Genomic DNA, 15,390 nt, shown 5'->3' with positions numbered 1-15,390 from the left:
ACCTCCAGGCTGCAGCTCCAGCCATGGTCGGCAGCTGTCACATGAGGCCACTCCAGGAGCATTGAAGAGGCATTGGTTGGCACCTTCATGTTCAATGCTGTCCATGGCCGCCTACCAACCTAGCTGTCTCGACCTGCTTTGCCTTGGCATTGCACTTGCGGCGAGAACCCTGCTCTCGCTCCCTACCTTTCCGTGCTTCACTTCCATGACTGACAAAACAAATTCCAACACCTCCAAACTTGGTCCTTGTTTAGTTGCAAAGTTCAAAATTCCAAAAAAAAATCCCGACACCTGCACGGAGACTTAAATCTAGACGAAATAAAAAACGTATTGCACAATTTGTCTGTAAATCGCGAGACGAATCTAATGAATCTAACTAGACCGTAATTAGGCGCTAAATTGCTACAGTAAACACCTCTGATGATGAATTAATTAGACTCATTAGATTCGTCTCGTGATTTACAGACGAATTCTGTAATTTATTTTGTGATTAGTATATGTTTCGTACTTCAAATATAGAAAGATGTTCTTTCAAAAACTTTACAACCTGCAACTAAACATTTAAAAGGCTTGAAGTCTGTTCATTTTTAATACTTCCGCATAATTCATGCGCGTATGGACTATGCAAACCTCCTCGGGTTACTGCTGCTATTTCACGATTCCTCATTCTTATGCCCTCAAAACAAACTAGTAAGCAGAGACAAGACATCACTTCACTGCAAAGTACAAATAGGCAGTCAGGCAGATATATCCACAAGCATGTTTCAGTTTCAATTCCAAACACACGCAAGCCACTTAATTCCAGCATTCCAAACATCATGCACCGGCCATGACCATCAACACAAGTCTCTTATCACCCAAAATCACTCCCTTCAATATCAATCTCTTCGATACGCTGCTATGTATACAACACACGACAACTTCCTGGTTTCGTTTCACAAAAATTTGACGTGCCCCCTCGTTTGGCCACTTTACCAAACAAAGGTGGGATTGCATATACTCATCTAGTGTCCAGCATCAGCATACCTCCGCTCAAACTTAAGTATAGCCACAGTATCACACCAATTACACTACAAAATTTTGAGCTTGTGAGTTTGTGACTGCTGCTTCCCATAACGACGCCAATCCAGAATGCATCCATTGCCACGACGAATGCCCTTCCTTCCCACAATCGCTACACTCCAGGCCTTCTCATCGTACAAGCACATCTTGTGACTGTTGCTTCCATACATCACAAGGTTCCACCTCAACCTGAACAAGATAGCACCTATTATTAGAAACTTTGGCGTTCACAGGTTTGTAATTTTACTAAACGCACAATTCCATTCAGCACTAAAGCTTATAAGAGGAGGGCTGTGCTATGTTCATTTATTTTACAATACCATCTATAAGGGGGGAAAGCAAAGGCACCACAATAAAGGGGGACAAAACCTGCTAGACAGTTGAACATAACTACACATAATGGTTTCATAGAACTAGAGTTTTTCCCAAGTTTGGTGTGTGTCCAAATACAATTATCCAAAGCAGGAAAGCCAGTGTGATGGAGGATTCAACATAATGCAGAGGCAAACAGGAAAGGCAAAAGCACAATGTACAATACCTTAAATGGTTTATTGATCCACTGGAAAATACAACCCCGCGCCTCAACACTCTTTAGCATATGAGCAGGCATCATGGATTTGAATGCTTCATGAAGCTTTACTTTTGTCAAACCACCACAGACCATGAGAGCAGCTGTCAAGCCATTAGGTGTAATACCTGCTAAATGCACAATGGTCATGTTCTGCAAGCCACATATGCTAGAAAGGGAAAGGAGTCCAATGTCGGTGACCGAACAGTATGACAAGTTTATCTGCAATGAGACATACATGCTATCAGCGCAACTGAAAGTAAAATACACATGGTACTACTAGATTTCAGTTTGCAGGAGAAAGATCTAATACCTGACGGAGGCAATGAGAGAACTGGGAAAGGTAGAGCATGCCAACATCATTAATCTGAAAGCATTTCTTGATATCAAGCTTGGAAAGCAGCCTGCAACCCATAGCTATTTCTGAGAGACCAGCGGATGAAACCTTGGGGCAACCACGAATCTCCAATGTATTTAGCTTTGTGCATTTTGAGAGGGACATCAGTGAACGGTCTGTTATTTCTATACAGTAGGATAGATTGATAGATGCTAGCATTGGACTTCCTTGAGCAATCTGAATAACCCCATCATCACTAATGCCTCCACACCTGAAACAGAAACTACAAGTCAGCTTAGTGAGAAAATGAACCAAAGAAAGAAAACCACAAGGCACATCTAGTAATGACCTGTACAAATCAATGTCTCGGAGTTTTGGGCAAGATTTTCCAATGTAGGTGAGACCTTCATCACTTATCCTCAAGCAAATACCAATTTTTAGGCTCGAGAGATTGCTGCATCCAGCGAGAGCTTTCAAACCTGCACAAAAAATATTCATAGTCAACTTTATGCCGTTTGATTTGACAAAAGAAGTATGTCATAACCAGTTCAGTAAGTACCTTCGTCATCCAAATCACTGTCAGTAAGGTCCAACTCTTCCAAGTGAGAACAGTTCTTCCCGATCAGTTGGAGTGCTCCACTTGAAACATGGCTACAAGACTCCATCCTCAGAGAGATGAGGGAAGTGCACGAACTAGTGATGGCAGCTACTGAAACATCAGTGATATTGCGACAACAAGTGATGTCCAGCTTCAGCAGGTTCTTTAGTTTTGACACAGCAAAAGAGAGTTCAGTATCTGTTACTCCAGAGCACTTGCTCAGACTTAACTCCCTGATAGAAACACAAGAGCTTCCAATGGCTTTAAGTCCATCAGCCATGAATTTGCAGCCTTCCAGCTTCAGCATCCGCAGTTTAGTAATCTTTTGGAGGCTTCTCCCCATAGAAGGAGTAACCTGCTACAAGAAGGATGTAAATTAAGCTGCAAGGGCTCAAGTTATACCCAGATGATACAACAACACGACTAGATGATTAGGTACTTACATGACAGCAGTACGAAAGATCCAGTTCCAATAGATTCGGTATTGACTTCACCATGGATGAAACTCCCACATCAGTGACATTCTGACAATGAGACATATCAAGAACCTGCGTCGGCGCAAACATGCAAGGTCAGTACGCAGAGTTTTGTGCTAGTATCAAACACATGTTTTATTACAGCACGACTAGTTCAGAACTTCAGATCAGGCATCTACAGAGTTCAGCAGAACATAATAGTGTCAACATGATTACTCACCTGTAGTGATTTACTGCATTCTTTGTCAAGACTGCCAAGAGCATCATCATCAATTCCAATACACCCCACCAATGTCAACACCTGGAGATTGGGTAGCTTCATGATGGCAAGAAAGCTCTGTTTTGTGATCTGCAAGAATGCAAGATATGTTTCCATTAGTTGAGCACGGTATGATAGGTGCGTATGGTACTCACGGGAGTGCATAAGAAACTGAATCTATGGCCACACAAAACGTAGAGGCGAGAAGACAAAATAAAATTGGGTACCAAAACTTGTTATCCTTTGTTGCATAGATCAATTGCTATGTATCGATAAGAGCACTTGCAGATCAAGAATACAGTACTATACACTGCAGTGGTCCAATCCCCTAAGCACTAACCGAATCCAGTAGTTTTAGCAAGGGGGAAAATAAAACGAAGTACTTCTAGTAAGATGGATTAAGAGGGGAGATCCCATGCCTTGATACCAAGAAAATTACTACAGGAGGAAATCAAAGACAGAATTTTCCGCCGCCTTGATCCAAGCACAAGCAGAAAGGGTGAGGATATGAAGAAAGCTATAGCGCTCACCATGGTGTAGGAGAGATCCAGGCTGGTGAGTTTCTTGCACTTGAGGGCGAGGAGGTGGAGCCCCAAATCGGTGAGCCCAAGGCACCACTTGAGCGAGAGTTCCCTGAGGTCGGGGCAGCCGACGGCGACGCAACCGAGCCCCATGTCGGTGAGCGCCTTGCAGCGCGAGAGAGACAGCCTCTGAAGGGCCCGCATCCGCGCCACCTCGGCCGCCGCGGCGTCCCCGAGATGGACCCCATTGGAGAGGTCGAGGTCGGCGAGGTCCGGGCAGGCCCCGGCGAGCGCGGCGAGGCCCGCGGCGCCGAACCCCCCGGAGAGGGAGAGGTCGAGGGCGCGGAGGGAGGATCCGGATGGGACGGCGGCGAGGGCGGCGTCGGGGACGCGCGCGCAGAGGGAGAGGTCGAGGCGGGAGGCGGACGGGTAGCGGGCGAGCGCGGCGGGGAGGAGGTCGGCGCGGAGCGGGCGGAGGAGGCGGCGGTGGCGGGACTCGGCGGCGTGGCAGGCGCGGGAGGCGAGGGCGAAGGACTTGAGCGCGCGCGGGTCGGCGGCGGCGACGCGGTCGAGGACGAGGAAGAGGAGCTCGTCGGCGAGCGAGTCCAGAGGGGGCGCGGTGGTGGTGGTGGGGGCCGGGGAGATGAGGCGGCGCTTGTTGTGCCGGTGGGCTGCTGCTGCGGCTGCCATGGGCGATTCTTGAACTGAACCTGTGGGTGCAGGTGAGGAATGGAGGCGCAGACTGAATGGTGGCCGGCGAGGGAAGAATAACTAACCACCGATTCAGCGGAGATTATTTTTGTGATGACAAGAGTGCCCCTGGAACGTGTTGTTCTGGGCGCGGCGAGTTGCGTGTGTTTTTCCATGTTTACCCCTACGCTACTATAGGCTGGTCGGCAGTCAGCGGGGATATAACGGGAATTTGACGAGTGGTATGGGAATCTGATTGGAGAGAAGGTACGGTACGGAGGGCGTACCTGCGGGGGCAGAGATGGAAAAAGGGAGGAGGAGTGGAGTACTCCTAACTCCTAAGTGGGGAAGGACGATGCGGGGGAGGGGAGGACAGGACGGACCAGGACTGCATCGTACAGCTTGCCTGGTACGAAACGCCAAGCCTAAACATACCGGCTGTGCGGCGTACCCGTGTCACCAATAAGTGGGCCCTGGGCCTTGGCTGGTGAAATCACAGCGTGAGTGGAGTCTGCGACGCGTGCACTTGCTCTAGAGAGTTGCTGGCTGGTCCCGGCGTATTCCGTTCCGTTCGTCGTGTCTTTGTCAGCGACACGCAATCCCATGCTGTCTGTCCCATATGCTACTCGAAAAAAATCATTTGAATAATTTTTATAAAAAAAATTCGATCAACCATTAGCAATATAAATTATAAATAATGCTATAAGTCTCAAAAATATAAAAATCATATGAATAGATTTGTCTTGAATACTTTCATAAAAATATAAATATATTATTTTTCAATAAATATTTTATAAAAATAATAGATTAAAGTTAAGATTTGAAGAACGTGTCGCTATCCAAAACGACATTCTTTTCGAGTATGGAAGATGGCATCCAAACAGATAACGACTAAAAATTCACACGCAAGAAAATAAGCCGACCTGACCCCGCCACTTTCCACAGTCTCAATCTAGTTCTATTTTTCGTCTTTTTTTTTTACTTTAAGAAACCTTAATATGTTTTTAGAGGAAAACAAAAAATTCACACAAAAGGAAACCTTATATGTTGTCGTCTGGTAGAGAAAAGTATATACGTACGAACATATCATATATGTGTGTGTATATATATGATTGTTTTTGTAACTAGCAGCAAAACTAGGACAGTAGCTGACGATGTGAACAGATGAAAAGAATGTTAGGTATTTGTCAAATAGAGACCTAACTAGAGATGGTTCCACTTCCAGAAAGATTGCTGCAGAGATACTCGAATAATAAGCTCTGGACCGTTCACAGTGCGAAGGCATGAAGTTTTTTCATGCTCATACCTAAACCCTGTCCATTCGGCCTTCTTTATACTTGGTAGGCTCACGTTGGTGGTGTGCGGCGCCGTACCTAAAAAGACCAACGACTCACCCGATATGATATGGTCATCAGCCTAGTAGTCACCTCACCCTGATAAGCAAAGCACTCGTCTTCATCTTCCTGGGAAGGCTCTATCTGCTTTGCCGACAACATATCATGTGTTGTTACCAACTTTTTAGACATTACCATGCTGTGCATGTAAAATTATATAAAAATATAGATGGATAGAGTAAGCAACCATCTACGTCACTACGTGCAAGCAAAATTTAAGCTTGAATAAATATTTGTGCAAAGAGAAATAAAAAAGGGGGAAATTAGCACCTAGTACATATTGCGGGTGGAACTGTTCATGTCTGACCTCAACCCGCAATTCATATTGTGATTTCCTTTTTTGCTCCTTGCAGAAATCTTTCGTTCAAGCTCAATTTTTGCATGCACCTAGATAATTGCATCCCTCCATCAATTCATATTTTTGTTACGATTTTACCTGTACCGATTTAGGTGGTAACACTGTAACACCTAATCTGCATGTAACACGAGATATGTTCTTCTGCTTTGGTTGCCAAAGTGCCAAGGCAAGCCTCACCTCACACCCTATCTGCCTGCCTTTGTCTCCCTCTCCCAAGTAATATTTTTCTTTCAGTGGAGTGTACAATAGAAAAACCTCATGAAACTCAAGAGAATGAATAAAAAGGTGCTTTGAGGTTTTAATTATTACAAGAAAAAGGGACTGCACAAAACACCAAAGTTGGTAATGAAGCCTCTTTCATCATCATAGAAAGAAAAGGACAAAGAACGCTCCTTGCATTGCTAAATGTGAGCTATCCCTGAAGATAGTACCTTCCCCAGGGGCTGCAGCATGATGTCCTATCCACTCCACAACCAATTGACGGCCGTACAGTTGTTACACAAATACACAATGCATGGATGGTGTCACGCACAGGGATGATCCGGTCCACTTCACCAGCTTGCAAACGCCGGGAAAAAAAATCAGTGATCAAAGAAAGGCAAGGAAGCTGACTTTGAACTTATTAATCAATGGTCAATGGATGGTGCCGTACGAAGGTGCTACGGAGGGAGTTCGCATCCAGAATCCAGGCAAGCCTCCAAGTACGTTGACGTTGACTTATCAGATAACGATGACCAGTGGTGGCAGGCAATGCCGCATCATGTTTTGGCCTACCCAAATGGAGTCATGCTCATCTATCCAACACATGATAGATGCTCCCTCCCTCCCTGCGCCTACCAGCACTCAAGCAGCAAGCAGGCATCGTTTCCAGTCTCCACCACTGCAGGCCGCCGCCGCAGCAACACACTAGCCCCTAGGTACCACCTGTCCTCCCTGAATCATCATCATCATCATCACAATTCACAAGTCCTTTTCAGAGTGGGCATCTTCCCTTCCCTTCTCTTTATAAATTCATTCTTCATACAAAGTCACCTACCGATCAGTACCTTATTCTGGAATAGATAGATAGTTCAACTCTCTACTGTACCGTAATAAGCTTCTGTACGCCACGAAATCAAATGAAAAGGGAAAAAAAATAATATACTGTACTGTACTGTACTGTACATGAAAGCATTGCATGGAGTGAGCAAGCGAAAGCTCTTTTCCTCCCAATTCTTCAGCAACGACTGATAGGAAAGCTCCAACAAGGATTGCATTACATTACTCCACTCATATTAATGCTGATGCTTCATGCATCAAACTTACACCAACCTGCTACCATCAATGACACCACCACCATACACAAAACCGTTTCTGGCCGACTCATCTTGCTCTATCATCCATCCTCAGGCGTCATGCACCTTCTTCCACACAAACACATGCTCTCAACACATGCTCCACCATCCCCTAGTTCCTACTCGATGCATGCCAGTCCAATGCACACTATCAGCTCCCAACTTGGAGGACAAACCTCCGGCATCATATATGCCTTAGAGAATAGCATTAGTAACCCTGCAAAACCAGATGAAAACAGCCATCAGCAATTCAGCGCATGATGATCATAATGACAACAGGATCCAAAAAACTATCAATACTGCTACTGCAAATGACCACCCGGGCTGCCGACCACATGTGCAATGTAGAGTATACACAAGTGATGATATCAAACAGAGATTAAAAAAAATCTAACTACCATGTCCAGCCACAACATAACAAAACAAGTTGGAATCTTAACACGCAATGCACTGTTTCCAACTCGTAACACAACGAGTACAGCAGTGACGAATACAGGAACAATTACAACTGCATGAGGACTAACTCCAGGAAAGCAATGTTGGTTAAACCTCGCGCTATAGATAGACTAGCATGTTTCTTTCTGTTATGCATGCGCACGAGCACTGACTTTGTGTGGTCGCCGTGCGTGTAGGAGGTAGTGGCAGCGAGAATAGCTCGCGCATGAACCTGGGCGACTGGGTCTGGCCGGACGACACGGACGTGGGGATGGACACGTCGTGAGCGCGGCGTTCGGCCGGCCGCCAGGAGCTTTGCTTGTACTTCACAATAAAAGGAGAAGAATAGAACAGAAAACGCTGCCAAGTTCAGCAGCACCAAACACCTTGTTCTTGTGTGTGTGTTTTTTGTTCTTGTGCAAGAGTCTTGTGTGCGTGCCTTCCTCGTCTTCCTGGACGCCGGGAGCTCCCGGAGCTCCAACAAGTGGCATCAGAGCCGGGCGGCTGGTCCTGTCGCGCCACGATGTCGTCTCCGCCACGCCGTGGCCGGTCCCCGCCGGGTGGCAACAAGACGCCACCACGATCGTCGAAGGGGAAGACTCCGCAGCGCACGCCATCTCCAAGTCGCTCTCCTCCGCACCGCTCGCGTACGCGCGACGCACGACGTCCGCGCACCCGAGGCTCGCGCCGTCCACGGGAAGTCATCGTCGAGCGGGTCATCCGTGAGACCGGCGGCTCCCGCGACTGGCCGCAGTTGACGAAGACCAACTACAACGAGTAGTCGTTGCTGATGAAGGTGAAGCTTCAAGCCCGCCATCTGTGGGACGTCGTTGAGCACGGCGACGGCGACTTCCACGATGACCGCACTGCGTTGGAGGCCATCTCACTACCGCAGATCAGTTTTTCCCTCACGGTTGGGACTTCTCCCCTCGGTGGGCGAGTCTCCGTCATGGCCGCCCAATCTTTCCTCGCATCCGCGGCATACCGAGGAGGAAAGGGAATCTCACCGTCACGGTCGCTCTGCGCGCCCCCGAAAAAAGGAAATCGAAAGCTGAGCACGCTCTATCGGTGACCTGGCCCCATGTGTCGGTGAGAACGGCAAAAAAAAAGGCGGGGACTGGAAGGCTCCACCGGCGCGCGTGGAAAAAATCTCCGCTCCCTTATCCATCGACCCGGCGCGTCCACATCAGCCGCGACATCGTCTTCGACGAGGCCGCCCAGTGGTCCTGGGCAGGAGAGCTCGGCGATGCCGCTGAGGACTACCTCAGGTGGTCACCGTGACCACTTCGTCGACGCCAGCGGCTGTCGGTGTATCCAGCTCGCCGTCGGCCGCATCGACTCCCTTGCCACGGTCACCGCACCACGATGTCGCGCCGCCAACACCAAGCACCCCGGCACAAGCTGCTGGGCAGGAACTGGAGTTCGCCACGCCCCCTAACATCGATGAAGCTGATCTGGATGCAGACGATGACGATGCACCACTCCGATTCCGCAGGATCAACAACGTGCTTGGACCGGCGACGCCGCCGAGACAAGCACATCGCGAGACGTCGGAGCAGCTGTTGATGGCCAGCGACGCAGAGCCGTCCACGTTCGCCGAGGTGCAGAAGCATGAATGCTAGCGTCACGCCATGCTCGACGAGATGACGGCGATCGAGGCGAACGGCACCTGGGAGCTAGTCGACCCTCCCCCGCAGACACGAGCCATTGGGCTCAAATGGGTCTTCAAGGTGAAGAAGGACGCAGCCGGGATCATCACCAAGTATAAAGCCCGGCTAGTCGCGAAGGGCTACGTGCAACGCCAAGGTGTCGACTTCGACGAAGTGTTCGCTCCAGTGGCGCGCCTGGAGTCTGTGCGGCTACTCCTTGCGCACGCCGCGAACGAGGGCTGGGCTGTCCATCATATGGATGTCAAAATGGCCTTCCTCAATGGCGAGCTGCAGGAGGTCTTCGTCGAGCAGCAACCGGGCTTCATCCTCAAGGAGCAAGAAGGCAAGGTGCTGCACCTCGTCAAGGCGCTGTACGGGCTTCGTCAAGCTCCGCGCGCGTGGTATGCGAAGCTGGACAGCTCCTTGCTCAGCCTCGGCTTCCGACGCAGCAACTCCGAGCATGCGGTGTACTTGCACGGCGAGGGCGCTCGACGACTTGTTGTGGGCGTGTACGTCAACGATCTAGTGATCACCGGTGGCTGCAGGGGCGACATCGACGAGTTCAAGTCGCAGATGAATGCCACGTTCCAGATGAGCGATCTAGGGTTGCTCCACTACTATCTTGGGCTGGAGGTGACCCAGCTCGATGGCGGTATCACGTTGGCACAAAGTGCATACGCGGCGAAAATCCTGGAGAACGCCGGGCTGACTGGGTGCAATCCCAGTTTTATCCCCATGGAGCCACGCCTCAAGCTGAGCAAGGAGAGCACTGCGCCCGCTGTTGATGCAACGGCGTACAGGAGCATTGTAGGCTCCTTGCGCTACCTGGTGAATACCAGGCCAGATTTGGCCTACTCGGTGGGCTACGTGAGCCGGTTCATGGAGAAGCCGACCACCGAGCATCTGGCAGCTGTGAAGAGGGTGATGCGGTACATTGCCGGTACTCTGGACTACGGCTGCTTCTACACGAGGAAGGAGAAGGACGCGCGCCTCGTCGGGTTCAGCGATAGTGATCTTGCCGGGGACATCGATACCCGCAAGAGCACCACCGGCGTCATCTACTTCCTCGGCAAGAACGTCATCACCTGGTAGTCACAGAAGCAGAAGGTCGTCGCCCTGTCTTCATGTGAGGCAGAATACATTGCCGGTACCACTGCTGCCTGCCAAGGTGTGTGGCTTGCACATCTTCTAGCCGAGCTGAACGGCAAGGAGGAAGACGTGGTGAAAATCAACATTGACAATCAGTCCGCTGTTCAACTCAGTAAGAACCCTGTCTTCCACGATCGCAGCAAACATATAGATGCAAGATTTCATTTCATTCGTGAGTGCATTGAAGAAGGAAGGGTGTGCGTTGCCTCCGTTGGCACCACTGAGCACCTGGCGGACATCATGACGAAGGCCCTAGCACGCGAGCGCTTCTGTGATCTGCGCGCGAAGCTTGGCCTCGTCAATCTCAAGAAAAAACACAAGGCTTAGGAGGAGAGTTGTTGGTTAAGCCTCACGTTATAGATAGACTTGCATGTTTCTTTCTGTTATGCATGCGCACGAGCACTGACTTTGTGTGGTCGCCGTGCGTGTAGGAGGTAGTGGCAGCGAGAATAGCTCGCGCATGAACCTAGGCGACTGGGTCTGGCCGGACGACGCGGACGTGGGGATGGACACGTCGTGAGCGCGGCGTTCGGCCGGCCGCCAGGAGCTTTGCTTGTACTTCACAATAAAAGGAGAAGAATAGAACAGAAAACGCTGCCAAGTTCAGCAGCACCAAACACCTTGTTCTCGTGTGTGTGTGTTTTTTGTTCTTGTGCAAGAGTCTTGTGTGCGTGCCTTCCTCGTCTTCCTGGACGCCGGGAGCTCGCCGGAGCTCCAACAAGCAAAACATCGCACAACTGAACTGTGGGAGCTTCATAGGTTGGGCAGTTAAGATCAAGGAGAGAACCTTCATCAGCTCCACATAGCCTGGCCCGCAAAGAAATGGACCAACATGCACCAGCTAGCGCACCAAGAGAGTGGTGAACTAAAGCTTTTTCAGACAGCAACAGCATAGCTGATGATTCATGTTTCTTAGCTTCAGAATAATGTAATTTTGCAACAGGCTACTTTACTAGCCTATGGCTATTCCTAGCCACAGTAGTAATATGAAAGGCAGCGCTCCTCCAATTTCCGATAAAAAAGTATGTTATGCTTATCTTCAGAATCATTTGATTACTGTACCAAAAGCAGTCAGTCACAACTCACAACAGTAAGGTCACGTAGAAAGACAATATATGAGTGTGACTTGGAACTAATAATGAACAATTCAAGCTATTTCAAATCTGCATGACATACTAAGAAGAACCCCTCAACTTGCGATACATACCTTAATAAGACCAAGAAACACTTTGGTCCTATTCCATTCCTGCACATCTGGACCTCAGCAGCAGGTTCCGATTTTCCTACAAAAAACAATATAGACAAAAGATAACAAAATCAACTTCAGAAAGCAATTCAATGAAAGAGTGAAAGAACATATTATCAATAACTGATGAACATATATCCCTCATCAGCTAAGTAACAACTGAAGAAGCAGTCGGGGAAAAAGAATCTGATAAGAGGACAAGGGCCTGGAATTTTCAATGCAGCCAAGTATTATCTTTTTATGGGAAGTAATTCCAATAGCAATCTACAAGAAAGCAAGCACCTACTGCAGTTTTGGAATTCGACTCCAGCCATTGGGCACAGGGCCCCAAATGTTACACAGGGGTCAGTGAGTGTAAGAATCCAAACAGAGAGTGACATATTATGAGTCTGAAACCAGAAAAAGAGGCCAACCACTACTTCCTCAATCTCTTACTCCAAGTCACAATTTACTACATTTGCTTGCCATGAACAACAAAAGATGCAGATCTACAGAGTTGTTTTACCACAAACTCCAGTTGCCACCACTAGTGACTAGACAACTATTTTATGGTGCCGCCTGGCATAAGCCATCTTTCCAGGCTCCAAGATTGGAAGACAAAGATAGTGAAGCACTATGCAATGATCGTATCGCCTTATCAGATTTTCGGGTCATTCTTATTGCACGTGCTTGAATTGAGAACCTTGCTTCTCTGTTCCCTTTTTTTGTTATTAATTCTTGATGTTCCTTGCCTAATGCAATCAACAAGATGACAAATACAAGATTGTAAGAGTTCTTACTCGTGAAAGTTAAAATGCAAGAGTTGTCTAATAGATAGTGCCTCTTGGCCCACTATGGATAGTTCGATACTAATACACGCAACTAGTTTCAAATAGGTAGTGCATGAGAGAGTTCAGCCAATTCCCCATGAATGCTGAGGGGACCCATAACCGGCTTCGGTTAGATGGCAGCATTTGATGTTACACGTCACTTTAAGCAACGGTAAATATGGATATATTTGCAATCAATCCCACCAAAGTCATTTTTTGAATGCAGACACAAGCAACTAATCAAGGCGTATATAGGTTTCCCGCGCCGACCAAAACGCCACAAATTCCCAGTCTCTCTATTGAACCATTCACAATTGAACCACTAGGCAGTTTAACCAATAAGCCAATTACACACAACCGCAGTTTGCAGGATAATAAATTTATGAGCAGTAACAGCATACTAGATAGGAATTGCAGGATTTGCGAAACAGACCTGCTCCAGAACACGGAGATTGCTCTTCTCCACCTCCCTGGCAAGCTTCTCCAGCTTCCTGAGCATCCCTGCATACATGTCATCCATCTCCGCCGCCTGCCCTGCCGCAGAGCCCAGGATTCCTTGCAGCCTCCCGACCCCAAACCCGTCGACCATTTCATCGACCGCCTTGTGCTCTCCAATGGTGTGAGCGTCACCTGCGGCCGCAGGCGAGGATGGCAGGCAGGGCATGGGAGACTCCGGGGAGAAGGCGTGGTACTGGTCCCTGAAGCCGGGTCCGACGTTGACGACGGTAAGCGAGGCCGGGACGAGGCGGGAGGCGAGGAGGAAGGCGCGGTAGTCGTAGGAGTGGGTGGAGAAGTTGGGGGAGGCGGAGGGGGAGACGAGGATGAAGAGGAGGGGGTGGGAGGTGGTGCGTCCCTGTAGGGTCTTGGAGAGGGAGTGGGCCAGGGCGACCTCGCGCATGGAGGGGCGGAGCGCGGTGCGGCGGCGGGAGGAGAAGAAGCCGACGGCGGAGGAGGGATCCGAGAAGGGGGGCTGGAATTGGCCGAGGGGATCGGAGAGGGAGGAGGGGTGTGAGAGGGAGCAGTGACCGGAGACGGAGATAGTGAGCGCGGGGGCGGGCGGGGCGGCGGCGAGGTCGTCGTAGTCGGAGAGGGCGGCGGGCGCCGCGGGGCGGAGGGAGACGCGGCCGAAGAGGAGGCCGTCGCAGTCGCCGGTGGCGGCGGCGCAGCGGTGGAGGAGCGCGGCGAGGGCGGCGCCGGAGATGGAGAGGTTGGGCAGCTCGCCGTCGTGGAGAGCCATCGTGGTCTGCTTGCTTCTCCTCAAAGCAGTCAGTGTGTGTTTGCAGTGGGGAAGGGGCCCAAATCATCAGCCCCACCCCACCCCACCCCACCCCGCATTTATCAAGTGAAATCCAGGGGACGAATAAAATTTAAATTTTATTAGTCTAAAAATTATTCTTGTTTTAAAAAATTAATATAAAAATTAAATTTTGCACGAATGAAATTCTATTATATTTTTATATATTAATGTTATGATATATAATTTTGATATGCCTAGAGCACTTATGGCATTGTCTTGCATATTTGCGTGCTTGCTTTGGCTTACGTCTTGTTATTTTTTGTTTTTGCATTTTTATCTTATTTTTTCTTCCTCCGCCGACTTTAGTTACAAGTTGGTGGCTATTTCTGGAGATGTTCTCTCGCAATGAATGCATAAGTGTAGCTCCATACTTATATATCACCGAAGCCAAGAATACTGATCAACATGCCTCTAGAGCACAAGGAAGGAAATTAGTTGCATTAATTTCAAAAATAAAGCTCAAGAGGCTAAGTTGACAGAAAAAAGTAATAAGTCCAAAAAAGTCTTAAAATTATTAAAAATAAGTACAGTCTATTATTAAAGTGCCTAGCCACTAAAATCATGTGTTTCTTGGTATAAAACTGGCAACGCAAAAATACATGACAAATTAGAAAAAAAAAAGGTCTAGAAAAATGACTATTTAACCAATACTATTAATTAAGTGTTTGACTCCAAAAACTTATCTTTATTAACATTAAAATATCAAAGCAAATATAGATAACAAATTTAGAAAATGACAACTAGTCAACTACTACTATCTATGGATAGAAGAAAGCTAACTAGTTAACTATGCTACCATATAATTAATTGAACAACACTTGATGATGGATTGGAACAAACAAGAAGGCTATCTTAAGCTCTATTTGATATGACTAATTTTTGCACAAATGACAAACACACATAGAGTGAAGTGCATTTGATTAGCATTCATAGCCCTTTACATATGAACCATCAGAGAATTTGCCTTCCAAGTAACAACTCGCCTTGCACATAGCACTAAAACAGAATGGATGTGGTTTAACAAACTGCCTGGAAATTTTTGCAAGAAATATATTCATACATTAGTAGATTATAACCACACTTGATTTCGATCGCAATAAAAGAGTCATCAAATATGCATCAGTATCCAATACTCGGTTTGTAAGGGGGAAACCAAGCGCTGAAAAAAAAAATTCAGCTGATGTCTTCTACATTTCTATATCAATATG

General features: G+C 48.0%; 2 protein-coding genes across 3 annotated transcripts; both read right to left on the bottom strand.

The window, feature by feature from the left end:
• Window positions 1–724: 724 nt before the first annotated feature.
• LOC120663376 (F-box/LRR-repeat protein 3-like) lies at window positions 725–4,559 on the bottom strand. Of its 2 annotated transcripts, none has more exons than XM_039942172.1 (8): window positions 3,831–4,547; window positions 3,262–3,390; window positions 3,009–3,113; window positions 2,527–2,923; window positions 2,317–2,446; window positions 1,944–2,238; window positions 1,601–1,852; window positions 725–1,251 (listed from the first exon to the last, which is right to left on the bottom strand). In XM_039942172.1, exons 1-8 carry the CDS (start codon window positions 4,509–4,511, stop codon window positions 1,192–1,194), a joined length of 2,049 nt encoding a protein of 682 aa, XP_039798106.1. In that variant the 5' UTR covers window positions 4,512–4,547; the 3' UTR covers window positions 725–1,191. The 2 variants fall into 2 exon arrangements, with proteins under 2 accessions (XP_039798106.1, XP_039798107.1); XM_039942173.1 differs by having other exon boundaries at window positions 769–1,251; window positions 2,527–2,920; window positions 3,831–4,559.
• Window positions 4,560–7,382: 2,823 nt separating this feature from the next.
• LOC120667321 lies at window positions 7,383–14,152 on the bottom strand. The gene is made up of 3 exons (XM_039947426.1): window positions 13,319–14,152; window positions 12,038–12,113; window positions 7,383–7,814 (listed from the first exon to the last, which is right to left on the bottom strand). Exons 1-2 carry the CDS (start codon window positions 14,120–14,122, stop codon window positions 12,066–12,068), a joined length of 852 nt encoding a protein of 283 aa, XP_039803360.1. The 5' UTR covers window positions 14,123–14,152; the 3' UTR covers window positions 7,383–7,814; window positions 12,038–12,065.
• Window positions 14,153–15,390: the final 1,238 nt, after the last annotated feature.

This window comes from Panicum virgatum, chromosome 3N (assembly GCF_016808335.1).
Source record: "Panicum virgatum strain AP13 chromosome 3N, P.virgatum_v5, whole genome shotgun sequence".
NCBI classification, from domain to species: Eukaryota; Viridiplantae; Streptophyta; class Magnoliopsida; order Poales; family Poaceae; genus Panicum; species Panicum virgatum.
This window is presented reverse-complemented; position numbering and strand designations above follow the sequence as displayed.

What these genes read in the sequence shown, in the direction of transcription:
- LOC120667321 (XM_039947426.1), bottom strand. Translation starts at nt 14,122, where the DNA reads ATGGCTCTCCACGACGGCGAGCTGCCCAACCTCTCCATCTCCGGCGCC. An exon ending in ATCTCCGTGTTCTGGAGCAG is followed by an intron (nt 12,114 to 13,318) that starts GTCTGTTTCGCA and finishes TGTTTTTTGTAG; the next exon opens with GAAAATCGGAACCTGCTGCT.
- LOC120663376 (XM_039942172.1), bottom strand. Translation starts at nt 4,511, where the DNA reads ATGGCAGCCGCAGCAGCAGCCCACCGGCACAACAAGCGCCGCCTCATC. An exon ending in CGAGACATTGATTTGTACAG is followed by an intron (nt 2,239 to 2,316) that starts GTCATTACTAGA and finishes TTTCTGTTTCAG; the next exon opens with GTGTGGAGGCATTAGTGATG. An exon ending in TCTCTCATTGCCTCCGTCAG is followed by an intron (nt 1,853 to 1,943) that starts GTATTAGATCTT and finishes GTCTCATTGCAG; the next exon opens with ATAAACTTGTCATACTGTTC.